The 14,138-nt window shown below is 37.4% G+C and overlaps 1 protein-coding gene across 1 annotated transcript in view; it reads left to right on the top strand.

Moving 5' to 3' along the window:
• ECT2 (epithelial cell transforming 2) overlaps positions 1 to 1,927 on the top strand; it is a 61,755-nt gene extending 59,828 nt beyond the window's left edge. Inside the window, 3 exon segments of the mRNA XM_039236521.1 lie at positions 342 to 518; positions 520 to 613; positions 1,869 to 1,927. Coding sequence (XP_039092452.1) covers positions 342 to 518; positions 520 to 564 — 222 coding nt within the window. The 3' untranslated portion in view covers positions 565 to 613; positions 1,869 to 1,927.
• The last annotated feature ends 12,211 nt before the right edge of the window (positions 1,928 to 14,138 follow it).

Raw genomic sequence — 14,138 nt, forward strand, 5'->3', positions numbered from 1 at the left:
TCTATGAGTATGTTTATAAATATTTTGGATGAAGGTTAACCTTCCAATGGGAGAGAAGTTGTGCCTGATAATATAAATATGTGCAAAGAAATTTGATAAATGAAAATGAATTAAAATGGACAAAATACAGTTAGGCCAAAGTACTGTCCCTTGTTTACTTTCTGCATTTATAGTAACTGTTATAAACATTGCTTTTCAAATGAAAGTAATTGGACTTTATGGAAAATTTTTAGAAAATTATGTATAGTTTTATTACTTTTATGTAGACAGTATAAGAAGTACCTAAACTATCTTTAAGACATTCATGTCCTCTTCTCAATTGCTTATTTCTGTTCTAACAGATTACCCATTTTGTTTCCACAAGCAATACAGTTGGATTTACTAAGTATGTTTATGCACAGCGCTCAAACTCTACCACTGGGCGCTCTCAAAACTCCTGGTTTCGATCTATACGTCATTCTGCCTCCCGAGCTAGCTTTTCAGAGATACTAGAAGGAACTATTGATTTTTCAAATTTCCAAAAAAATTCTATCCACGTCATCTTTGACATTTGTGAAGAATTAGGAGATATGCCAGCCAGTAATGGAAACAAGCAAGCCTCATGAAGTTTAATGTGAGCCTATTAGCTATTTGAAATGTGTATTTGTGAAAAAAGAAAGTATTCTTTCTTCACTGAATCTTTATTAGGTGGGTGGGGACTTTTGAATTCACAACTTTATACCTTCTTTGAATTCACAACAGTTAGGCTTCGTAGAGTTTCTTTATGTATTGACACATAAAGATATTATTTGCTAGGTAATTTACTCTTAAGTCCAAAAAAAAATCAATTCCAGTAGAAATTTTCCTCTTTATGAAAATGATAATTTTTAAAGAATAGTAATAATTGTGATCTAAAATGGATTTTATTTCAAATCTGATTTTTAATTTTAGATTTATGGCACTTATATAAAATTTTGCTTTTTTAATATGGCAGATCATAAATGTTTCACCTGAAAATAAAGTAAGCTTTTATACTATCTACTTAAATCATCTTTGTTATCACTTGAATGGTAATACTTTACCGACCCAGCTCTTTAAGGACTATATTTTACCACCTTGTTGATGAGAACTTTCGGCCATGTACCTATGGGCTCTAAGTTTAGTATGGTTAGCCATTCATGAATGTTAAAATAAAGCAGTAGCTTTCTCTAGAACTCATTTTGATTTACAGCCACTCTGGGATTTTGGGTGTTCTTGTGCATGTTTTCTTATTATTGAAAATTCTGAGGACATTTAACTTTGACCTCTGAAACAATAAATTTAGATAGCTTAGTAACTTCATCTCTATTATAAGAAGTGCTGCTATTTTGCTTAATTTGTATATGGAGCAAACTTGTACACACATACCCCTGTGTATGGGTTGCACACGTGATACAGAAACTCTCTAGGATCTAATGACCTTTAATCGTAGAGACTTGTTTCTCATGAAGTAATTACACTCCTCTGAATTCTGCTTTATGATTTAGAAGAAACCACTAGGGTTTGTTTTTTTATCTCAAAAACTTAGTAATTTATAAATTTTTAAAATAATGTGAAGTAATCATTACTATCTCACAGAAGTACTTTCCTAGCAGTAAGCCAGTATCTACTCTGTTTGAGTTAATATGTAGTTAAGTAGTCCATTTGTGTTTTTTTTCCAGAACACTAAAATAGTTTTAATTTTCTCCCTATCACCTTTCCTGTAATTTAGATTCTTTTATTTATTTGAAGAGTTTAGAATTTTCAGATATTAATTGTTGTGTTAATTTGAAAATAATATGCATAATGCTAAATTCATATTTTTTTAAAAGAAAAATTTTAAGTATAAAATATTTGTCTTGTTTTTACAGGGTATCCCATCTCCCTCCCTTGTCAGCCTGCCTTCCTTCTTTGAAAGGAGAAGTCATACTTTAAGTCGATCTACAACTCATTTGATATGAAGCTTAAAAAAATCTTAATTTAGAGCAACTTATAAACACTTCATACTTAAAAACTGACTTAAATGGTACTTGTCATTAGCACTTGGTGAAAGCTGGAAAGAATATAGGTAACACTAACTATGCCATGTGGTTTTCTTCTCAAAAGAGTAAGGTTAACCTCTTACATTTTTTGAGTAAATTCATGTAAAAAGTTATATTGATTTTGATGTAATTTTTCTTTTCCCTTGAGTCCTTCATTCAAAGACCAATAATTTAACTTATTCATGATATTAGTAGCTTTGCAACTTGGTAACAGTAAATAAATTTTATTGGTGGATGCGAAATACTGCTGTGAATCTCTTTGTATATACAGTGTCAGTGAATGAATTTTTGGAAATACCTATTTGTGTACCTCAGTTTGTGAAGAAATTAAGTGATATCACAGTACTTACTAGACAAAAAGCCACAGATTCCTGATTAATAGTGGGGACTTGTTTCACGTGTCCTATTTGAAGTCGTTGTGTAACTGTTCCTGTTGCAGTATATTTTATTCTTAAGTATTTTCAAGATCTAGAGTGGGGATTTTTAAAGATTTGCCCTTGTTAACAAGAATAATAATTAAAGGAGATTGTTCCAAAATACTTTTGCAAATTGAGATAAGGACAGAAAGACTAAAAAATAATGTTTATTTTTCCAGACACGATATTAGTGTATACTCATAACTTTTTCGGAGACCATATATTTTGGGTGATTTTAGCCACTAGCAAATCTTTATTTAGTTTGATAGTGTGTGGAATTTTATTTTGAAGGATAAGACCATGGGGAGAATTGTGGTATAGACTATACATTTTATGAAATAATTCTAAAGTTGGCATCAGTTTTACTAATCTGCTGTAAAATACATAGCTATGTGTATGGTCTACCTTTTACTTTGGTCCTATAATTAATGTAAAATCAAAATACATTTATTTGCTATTATAAAATATTTTTCAAACCCTGATGTTAATTTTCACAATAGTCTTTTTTTTTTTATAGTCAGTGATAACAAAATAATCAATTATCTATGAATAAATGCATTTTTAGTTCCTATCTGTAAGGAGTACTGCAAACTTTTCTCTTTTAACAATTTCAGTCATCCTCTTTAATAGTTTAACTGACTAAATATTTTTTTGTGTCACATATTTGCCATTTTTAAGTAGTAAAGTGACCATTGATTATTTTAAAAGCAGTGTATTAGTAAGAACTTTGTAAATAAATACTTAAAATTCAAGTATATTTTGTTTCATGTTTTAAACAATTCCTTTACACAGATTTTTAGGGGTCGGTATGAATGCTTGCATCTACCTCTGCTCTCTTATTTGCTTGTGTATTTATTTGCTTATTCCTTTCTCCATTAATGGTTTTGAGCATTACATATACTGAGCTTTATGTAGGATGGCAGCTTTTAATCTAGAATCTGTTTTGCAGAATGGGGGTAGTGAATCCTATGATAGTTTATATAAAATTTTGTGTTTATGTTCATGTATGCATTTTTCTGACAGAAATTACAGAGCTTTTATCATTTTATTAGAAATGGAGCTGTGATTCCCTCCAAAAATATGGTTTTTCCAGGGAGAGAAAATGACATGACATAAGACATGAAGTTGGAAACAAATTGGATGAACACTGGCAAAATATTAGCAGGTAGCTCGTTTTAACTTTAAAGGGAATGCCTCTAGCTTTTCTCATGATGCCTACTCTAGAACTAGTATTTTTGTTATATCCCCACTATCAATTAAAGACTGTTTGTATGGAAGTGCCTGGGTCGCTCAATCAGTTTAAGCATCCATTTTCAGCTCAGGTCATTATCTTATGATTCATGAGTTCGAGCCCCACATCAGGCTATCAGCACAGAGGCCCCTTCACATCCTCTGTCCCCTTCTCTTTCTGTCCCTGCTCATGTGCTCTCCTCTCTCAAAAATAAACAAACATTTAAAAAATGTTTAAAACTGACTGTATCCTTTATCTGTTCAGATGCTTTATCATGTATGGATATTAAATATAATTAAGCTTTCCTTCTCTATTGAGAAAGTGTTTTATTTATTGATCTGTAATCTGTTGCATTACCACAATACATTTTGTAATGTTAACCTATTCTTGGCATTTGTAGGCTACACCATTTAATTCACACATGAGGTATTAAGTATAGAACCATAACAATAAAGAATCACATTTATGAAAGAAATGTAAGAAGATGTTAACTCCATAGCAAATTTGAAAATCTGGAGGACCTAGGCAAAGTATAGCCAAAATTGACTCAAATGGCCCAATAAATAGCACAAGTTAGAAAATTAAATATGCACTGTTAAAGATGCAAATTCCAAATGATTTTAAAGCTGAGTTCCAGCATTTAAAGACTACTTAATGTATAGTAATAGTCATACTTTGCAGAATTAAAAAAGATTGGCAGGTATCCAGTTCATTTCGTGAAGTTAACATAAGCTTTTATCAACATTTTAAAAGAATAACGTAAGAAAGAAAAGTACAGATTAATTTCAATTATGAATATAGAAGTACTCACTCTAAATAAATTACTAACAATTGAGTCTAGAAGTACAGTTAAGAAAATAACAATCTAACCAGATATATAACCATTGGACTGATTAATAAACATAGTAGATCTAAATTGACATAATTATCATGGTAAATGGAACATACTTTTCTTGACTGAAGGAAGAAGGATCAGTCGTGTGACACAGCATGATTACAGGACAATGGTGAATTACAGTAATTTGAAATCTGAATATATTCTCGTCTGTTACTTTGGTCTTAGACTAAAACAGTTTGATTCAAGTTTATATCTTAACTCAGTACCATTATGGAGCCAAAATGGGAAGTCAGTTAACTAACCAAGCCAGCCAGGCTGAAATATAATTTAAAAATAATTTTAGTGTATAACTGAGGTTAAAAGAAAAATATAGTAATCACCAGATGTGTGAAATTGATAGAAATCTAAGCCAAGCAAAATACAAGTTTATGTTTGTGGTGTGTATGTAACATGACAAATTGTGTCCAGAACTTATGTGGTTAAGAATAACCAGTCATTTGAAGGAGTGAGAGAACTTACTCTATCAGAAACAAGGTTTATTATAAAACTAGTAATCAGGGGCACCTTGATGGTTCATTTGGTTAAGCGTCCAACTCTTGGTTTCTGCTCAGATTTCACAGTTTGTTAGATCAAGCCCCACGTTGGGCGCTGTGCTCATGGAGAAAATCCCAAGCAGTTTCCTTCTATCTGTCTGTCTGTCTCTGTCTCTCTCTCTCTATCTGTACCTCCCCCCTTCAAAATAAATAAACGTTTTTCAAAAAAAATAGTAGTCGAGACAGTGAGGTATTGGAAGTTTTGGTGCACTGAATAGAAATTAATAGATCATAATTGAAAACCAGTAAACAGACAAAAGTGACACTTTAAAACCGTGAAAACAGTCTATTCAATAAATGGCGCTGAGAAAAATAGGTATTTTTTGTTCTAATAGTTTATTGTCAAATTAGTTTCCACATAACACTCAGTGCTCATCCCCACAAGTGCCCTCCTCCATGCCCATCCCCTCTCCCCCCCACATCCATCAGTCCTCAGTTTTTGTCATCATTCAAGAGTCTCTCATGGTTTGTTTCTCTCCCTTTCCCCCACCATTGCCCCCCTTCTTCTCCCCCTTGTCACTCCGTCAAGTTCCTCCTAATCCTCCTATACGTGCAAACATATCGTATTTGTCCTTCTCTGCCTGACTTATTTCGCTCAGCATAACACCCTCAAGGTCCATCCATGTTGCTACACATGGCCAGATTTCATTGTTTCTCATTGCCATGTAGTATTCCATGGTATAGATAAACCACATCTTCTTGATCCATTCGTCTGTTGATGGACACTTAGGCTCTTTCCATGTTTTAGCTATTGTGGAGAGTGCTGCTATGAACATTGGGGTACATGTGCTCCTATGCCTCAGCATTTCTGTATCCCTTGGGTAAATTCCTAGCAGTGCTATTGCTGGGTCATAAGGGAGTTCTATTGTTAGTTTCCTGAGGAACCTCCACACTGTTTTCCAGAGGGGCTGTACCAGTTTACATTCCCACCAACAGTGCAGGAGGGTGCCCGTTTCTCCACATCCTCGCCAGCATCTAGAGTTCTCTGATTTGCTCATTTTAGCCACTCTGACTGGCGTGAGGTGGTATCTCAGTGTGGTTTTGATTTGTATTTCCCTGATGAGGAGGGATGCTGAGCATCGTTTCATGTGTCTGTTGGCCATCTGGATGTCCTCTTTGGAGAAGTGTCTGTTCATGTCTTCTGCCCATTTCTTCACTGGGTTGTTTGTTTTTCGGGCGTGGAGTTTGGTGAGTTCCTTATAGATTCTGGATATTAACCCTTTATCTGATATGTCATTTGCAACTATCTTTTCCCATTCCGTTGGTTGCCTATTAATTTTCTGGGTTGTTTCCTTGGCTGTGCAGAAGCTTTTAATCTTGATGAGGTCCCAACAGTTTATTTTTGCTCTTGATTCCCTTGCTTTTGGGGATGTGTCAAGTAAGAAGTTGCTGCGGTGGAGGTCAAGGAGGTTGTTTCCTGCTTTCTCCTCTAGGGTGTTGATAGTTTCCTGTCTCACGTTCAGGTCCTTTATCCATTTTGAGTTGATTTTTGTGCATGGTGTGAGAAAATGATCTAGTTTCATTCTTCTGCATGTTGCTGTCCAGTTCTCCCAACACCATCTGTTAAAAAGGCTGTCTTTTTTCCATTGGATATTCTTTCCTGCTTTGTCAAAGATCAGTTGGCTGTATACTTTTGGGTCCACTTCTGAGTTCTCAATTCTGTTCCATTGGTCTATGTGTCTGTTTTTGTGCCAATACCATACTGTCTTGAGGATGACAGCTTTGTAGTAGAGGCTGAAGTCTGGGATGGTGATACCTCCCGTTTTGGTTTTATTTTTCAGTATTACTTTGGCTATTCGGGGTCTTTTGTGGTTCCATACAAATTTTTGGATAGTTTGTTCTAGTTTTGAGAAGTATGCTGGTGCAATTTTGATTGGAATTGCATTGAATGTGTAGAGTGCTTTAGGTAGTAATGACATCTTAACTATATTTATTCTTCCTATCCATGAGCATGGAATGTTTTTCCATTTCTTTGTGTCTTCTTCAATTTCCTTCATAAGTTTTCTATAGTTTTCATCATACAGATCTCTTGTATCCTTGGTTAGGTTTATTCCGAGGTATTTTATGGTTTTTTGTGCAATTGTGAATGGGATCAGTTTCTTGATTTCTCTTTCTGTTGCTTCATTATTGGTGTATAAAAATGCAACCGATTTCTGTACGTTGATTTTGTACCCTGCAACTTGGCTGAATTCTTGGATCAGTTCTAGTAGGCTTCTGGTGGAGTCTGTCGGGTTTTCTATGTAGAGTATCATGTCATCTGCGAAGAGTGAAAGTTTGACTTCCTCTTTGCCAATTCTGATGCCTTTGATTTCCTTTTGTTGTCTGATGGCTGATGCTAGGACTTCCAGCACTATGTTAAACAACAGTGGTGAGAGTGGACATCCCTGTCGTGTTCCTGATCTCAGGGGGAAAGCTCTCAGTTTTTCCCCGTTGAGGATGATGTTAGCTGAAGGCTTCTCATAGATGGCTTTGATGATGTTTAAGTAGGTTCCTTCTATCCCAACTTTCTCGAGAGTCTTTATTAAGAAGGGATGCTGTATTTTGTCAAATGCTTTTTCTGCATCTATTGACAGGATCATATGGTTTTTATCTTTTCTTTTATTGATATGATGGATCACATTGATTGATTTGCGAATGTTGAACCAGCCCTGTAACCCAGGAATGAATCCCACTTGATCTTGGTGGATGATTCTTTTGATATGCTGCTGGATTCGATTTGCAAGGATCTTGTTGAGAATTTTTGCATCCGTATTCATCAAGGATATTGGCCTATAGTTCTCTTTTTTTGTTGGATCTCTGTCTGGCTTGGGAATCAGAGTGATGCTGGCTTCATAAAATGAGTCCGGGAGTTTTCCTTCGACTTCTATTTTTTGGAATAGCTTGAGAAGAATTGGGATTAATTCTGTTTTAAATGTCTGGTAGAATTCCCCAGGGAAACCATCAGGTCCAGGGCTCTTATTTGTTGGGAGATTTTTGATCACTGATTCGATTTCTTCACTCGTTATGGGTCTGTTCAGGTTTTCTATTTCTTCCCGTGTGAATTTTGGTAGTGAGTGTGTGTTTAGGAATTTGTCCATTTCTTCTAAGTTGTCCAATTTGTTGGCATATAATTTTTCATAGTATTCCCTGATAATTGCTTGTATTTCTGAGGGGTTGGTTGTAATAAGTCCATTTTCATTCATAATTTTGTCTATTTGGGTGCTCTCTCTTTTCTTTTTGATAAGCCTGGCTAGAGGTTTGTCAATTTTGTTTACTTTTTCAAAAAACCAACTCTTGGTTTCATTGATCTGTTCAATTGTTTCTTTGGTCTCTATGTTGTTTATTTCTGCTCTAATTTTTACTATTTCTCTTCTTCTACTGGGTTTAGGGCGTTCTTGTTGCTCTGCCTCTAGCTCCTTTAGGTGAGCTGTTAGATTTTGGACTTGTGCTTTTTCTAATCTCTTGAAATAGGCCTGGAGAGCAATGTACTTTCCTCTTAGGACTGCCTTGGCCGCATCCCATAGATTTTGAATTGTTGTGTTTTCATTTTCATTTGTTTCCATATATTTTTTAATTTCCTCTCTAATTGCCTGATTGGCCCATTCATTCTTTAGAAGGGTGTTCTTTAACCTCCATGTTTTTGGCGGTTTTCCAGACTTCTTCCTGTAATTGATTTCAAGTTTCAAAGCATTGTGATCTGACAGTGTGCATGGTATGATCTCTATTCTTTTATATTTATTGAGGGCTGCTTTATGTCCCAGTATGTGATCTATCTTGGAGAATGTGCCATGCGCACTTGAGAAGAAAGTAAATTCCCTGGCCTCAGGATGTAAAGTTCTAAATATATCCGTCAGATCCATCTGGTCCAATGTGTCTTTCAAGTCCATTATTTCTTTAGTGATTTTCTGTCTGGTTGACCTATCCATTGCTGTAAGCGGAGTATTAAAGTCCCCTGCTATTAGCACATTCTTATCTATAAGCTTGTTTCTGTTTGTGATTAATTGTTTTAGATATTTAGGTGCTCCCATATTCGGTGCGTAGACATTTATGATTGTTAGTTCTTCCTGATGGATGGACCCTGTAATTATTATGTAGTGCCCTTCTTCATCTCTTGTGATTGTCTTTAATTTAAAGTCCAGTTTGTCTGATATAAGTATCGCTACTCCGGCTTTCTTTTGATTTCCTGTAGCATGATATATATTTCTCCATCCCCTTACTTTTAATCTGAAGGTATCTTCCCGTCTAAAATGAGTTTCTTGTAGACAGCATATTGATGGATTTTGTTTTTTAATCCATTCTGCTACCCTATGTCTTTTGATTGGAGCATTCAGCCCATTTACATTCAGTGTTATTATTGAAATATGTGGGTTTAGAGTCTTTGTATCTTTTGTAGGGTTCATGTTTGTGGTGGTGTCTCTGGTATCTTTGTTCCTTGCAACCTTTCCTTCAGAGCATCCCCCTCAGGATTTCTTGTAGGGCTGGCTTCGTGGTGACAAATTCTTTCAATTTCTGTTTATTTGGAAAGGTTTTTATCTCTCCTTCTATTTTGAATGACAGGCTTGCTGGATAGAGGATTCTTGGCTGCATATTTTTACTGTTCATCACATTGAAGATTTCCTGCCATTCCTTTCTAGCCTGCCAAGTTTCAGTAGATAGGTCTGTCACCACTCTGATAGGTTTCCCTTTGTATGTTAGGGCCCTTTTCTCCCTAGCTGCTTTCAAAATTCTCTCTTTGTCCTTGTATTTGGCCATTTTCACTATGATATGTCGTGCAGAAGATCGATTCAGGTTACGTCTGAGGGGAGTCCTCTGAGCCTCTTGTACTTCCACATTTACTTCCTTCCCCAGGTCGGGGAAGTTCTCTGCTATAATTTGTTCCAGGACTCCTTCAGCACCTTTCCCTCTCTCTTCCTCTTCTGGGATTCCTATGATACGGATATTGTTGCGTTTGACCGTATCGCTGAGCTCTCGAATTCTTCTTTCCTGTTCCTGGATCAGTTTGTCTCTTTTTTTGTCAGCTTCTTGTTTTTCTATAATGGTGTCTTCTAAATCACTTATTCTCCTTTCTGCCTCTTCAATCCGTGCATTGGAGGCCTCTAATTTATTATGGATCTCATTTATCGCATTTTTTAATTCTTCATGCCTATTTTTATTTTCCATTCTGTCTGTAGCCATAGTTTCTTTGATGTCCCCTATGTTTTTTTCAAGCCCAGCTATTAATTTTACCATTATTATTCTAAAATCTTGTTCAGTGATGCTGCTGATATCTGTTTTGAGCAGTTCATTAGCTGTCATTTCTTCTTGGAGTTTCTTTGGAGGAGAGGTCTTTCGTTTCGTCATTTTAGTTAGCTTTCCGGCTCTTGTTGGTTTTAAAGACCTATTATTCTCTCTGTTTCTATGAGCACTGCTATATCCAAGAAGGCTCTTTGACTTTCCAGGGCCTACCCTTTCAGAGAGTGTTTTTTGAATGGTATCCCCTGGTCTCTCTTGTTGGGACCTTGGTTATTTTATTTTCCTATTCGTAGTGATATTTGGGACTCTCCACCTTGTGTACCCTAGCTTGTTCCTTGAGGTAGCCCTGGAAAAGAAAACAGACAGACAAACACACAGGGAGCAGGAGCACACAAACGCACAGGCTAATTCAGCTATCATGCAAAGCGAGAGGGAAAACAAAAAAGAGAAAAGACGGAGGAGGGAGGGCGAATAATAGGGAGTATAAAATACATAAAAGGGCCAAAAAAGGGAAAAGAAAAGGAAAAAAGAAAACCGATGGACAAAGAACGGTTTAAAGCATATAACTGGAGGGGCGCCTTGGTGGCTTAGTCGGTTGAGCATCCGGCTTTCACTTAGGTCATGATCTCGCCGTTCGTGGGTTCGGGCCCCGCATCGGGCTCTGTGCTGACTGCCAGCTCAGAGCCTGTTTCAGTCTGTGACTCCCTCTCTCTTTGACCCTCCCCTGCTCACGCTCTCTCTCTCTCTCCTAGAAACAAATTAAAAAAAAATATATATATATATATATATAAAGCCTATAACTGGATTTCCCAGCTACAGTTAAATAGCCGTGTGTATGCAGTGCTGGTTGAAGAGCATAGAGAAGACAGGGCGGGGATGAGGCAAAATTGGAAATAGAATGAACAGGCAGAAGGGATAAGAAGCTTTTTTCAAAGAGGTAAAGGGTAGAATATGGTTGGATAGGTGAGAGAAGGATGCTAGAATTATCCAGAGAAACTATATAGTCTAAGTACTCCTGAGAGAAAGAGATGAAAATGTCGGTAGGTGTACAATTTACATTTACAGAATGGACTCATTGTGATTGTTTAAGCAAGCCGGCGACCAGAGTTAATCAGGTCAGTGTTCTAGGGAAAAAAGAGAGAAAAGAGAAAGAAGAAGAAAAAGGAAAAAAAAAGGGGGGGGGAGGAGGGCAGCTCTCGGGCGGGGATGGGCGTGGCGTGATCCAATGCCTCAGGCAGGAGCTCTGCCTTGGCGGTTGTGGGGGGAAAGTGAAGGCGCTCCTTCCCTTCTTGAAGCAAGCGCTGCACCTCGTTTTTTTGGGTGCGTAAACTCCCCCTACCGGGGGCGCAGCCAAAGTTGGTTGCACTATTCAACCCAGGCCAGTTCCAATCTCCAAATCCCCGTCCGCGCGCCCCACTAAAATTGCCTTAGACACAGCTTCCCAGGCAACCCCCTCGGGCAATTCCAGGCCCCTTGCTGAGCTCTGGGGGCGGAGTCAGAATCGCTGCTTCCTTCTCTGAGTCGGGCTGGGAGCATGGGCAGGGGCTTGCCTGCCGGGTGCGCCGAGCCCGCTGGAGTGAGGAAAACTAGGTCCCTCTATGCTCCTCACCCGAAACACGAACTCACAGGCAAATTTCCCAATTTTTAGTTCTTTGCCTTCCCTCTCGAGTTCCAGCCCGCCAGGAGCGCGGACGCCCGGTGTCCGTGTGGCTCTTTCAGGGTCCCCAGCCGCCCGGGAGCCACAATGGCGGCAGGCGCGCCGCTGCTCTGAAGTCCAGCCACCAGGAGCCCGCACAAAGAAGCAGTTTTTGTGCTCAACCCCCTCGGGACCAGTTGGCGCGAGGGAACCTGGCGTGCAGGTATTTGGCAAGTACGGTCTTTCTATGCACCGAGTGGAGGTCCCCCCCCCCCCAGCGGAGGTTTTTCTGTTTCAGACTCTCCTTTTCTCCTCTCACTACCTATAGAGGGTAGAGGGGGATCGCCTCCCACCCTGGAGTCTCCGATCCCGGCCCGATTTTATCTTCCCCGGTTCGCACTCACGTTAGAAGGCTCTCTCAGTGGATTCTGCGTCCTTTTTCTGCCTCTCAGGTTTTGTAAGGTCCAATGGCTTCAGATCTTTTCCGTGTGATGTATGGGCGCGAGTGCAAGTACGGAGCTCCTTACTTCTGCGTCATCTTGCCCCTCCCTCCAAAATTAGGTATTTTTTTTTTTGTCTTTAAAGAGAAAAATCTAATCTCTTTACACTCTATCCAAAATGAATTAGAATTAGGGAATTAGAGAAATTCTAAATATGAAAAGTTAAACTATAAAAATTTTACTAGATAATATAGAGAATATCTTAACCTGTCTGGGGCTGGAAAATACTGCTTAAGTATGTCACTATATTTAAGATAATTATAGTGGGAAGGATTGATAGATCTGCATTAAAATTAGGAATTTCTTGTCTTGAAAAGACATCATAAGAGCAAAAGTCACAGAGTAGATGTTCACAATATACATAACTGATAAAGGACTCATCTAGAATTGGATTGTAAAGAACTAAAAAGCCAAAAAATTAGACATCCCTGTAAAAAAAGCATTTCATAATTGAAAATATCAAAGTAGTTAATATTGCTGGATCATACGGTAGTTATATTTTTAATTTTCGAGGTGCTTCCATACTGCTTTCCACAGTGGCTGCACCAATTTACATTTCCATCAACAAGAGTTGGCTTTTCCCCACGTTTTTATCTCTCTTGTTATCTTTTACCTTTCTGATAATAGCCAATTGTAAATGGTATAAGAGGATTATCTCATTGCATTTGAATTTGCATTTTCTTGATAATTAGTGATGTTGAGTACATTTTTATGTACCTGTTAGCCACCTGTATGTATTTGGAAAATGTCTATTCAGGTCCTCACTTTAAATTGGATTGTTTTTTTTCTTACTATTGAGTTGTATGATTACTTTATATATTTTGGATATTAACTCCTTATCAGCTACATGTTTGCAGACATTTTCTTCTCTTCAGGGGATTGCCTTTTCATTTTGTTGATGGTTTCCTCAGCTGTGCAGAAGCTTTTTCGTTCAATATAGTCAAAGCTTGTGTAGTTTTGCTTTTATTGGTTGCCTTTGCTTTTAGTATCAAATCCAAGCATTAACAAGACCAGTGTCAGGGAGCTTACCACCTATTGTTTTCTAGGAGTTTTATAGTTTCAGGTCTTACATTCAAGTCTTTAATCCATTTTGAGTTAATTTTTTGTGTATGTTGAAGATAGTGGTCTAGTTTGATTCTTTTGCACGTGGCTCTCCATTTTTCCCCGCACTGTTTATTTGATGAACCTGTCCTTTCCTCACTGTATATTTTTACTTTCTGTATTGCAAATTAGTTGACCACATATGTCTGATTTTATTTGTGGGCTCTTCATTTCTTCCACTGAACAATGTATGTGTTCTTATGCCAATACCATACTGTTTTGGTTCCTATAGCTTTGTAATATAGTTTGAAATCAGGGAGTGTGATGGTTCTAGCTCCATTCTTTTTCAAGATTCCTTTGGCTATTTGGGTCTTCTGTGGTTCCATACAAATTTTAGGATTGTTTATTCTTTTCTTGTAAAAAAAATGCCATTGGAATTTTGATAGGGACTGCATTGTGTCAAGACTGCTTTGGGTAGAGTAGACATTTTAACAGTATTAATTCTTCCAGTCCATGAGGATGGACTATCTTTCCATTTATTTGAATCTTCTTTACTTTCTTTTATTAATGTCTTGTAGTTTCAGTGCACAGATCTTTCACCTCCTTGGTTAAATTTATTCCTAGGTATTTTAT

The sequence above is a fragment of the Hyaena hyaena genome, unplaced genomic scaffold (genome assembly GCF_003009895.1).
Source record: "Hyaena hyaena isolate Hyena2069 unplaced genomic scaffold, ASM300989v1 scaffold_112, whole genome shotgun sequence".
Classification (NCBI taxonomy): domain Eukaryota; kingdom Metazoa; phylum Chordata; class Mammalia; order Carnivora; family Hyaenidae; genus Hyaena; species Hyaena hyaena.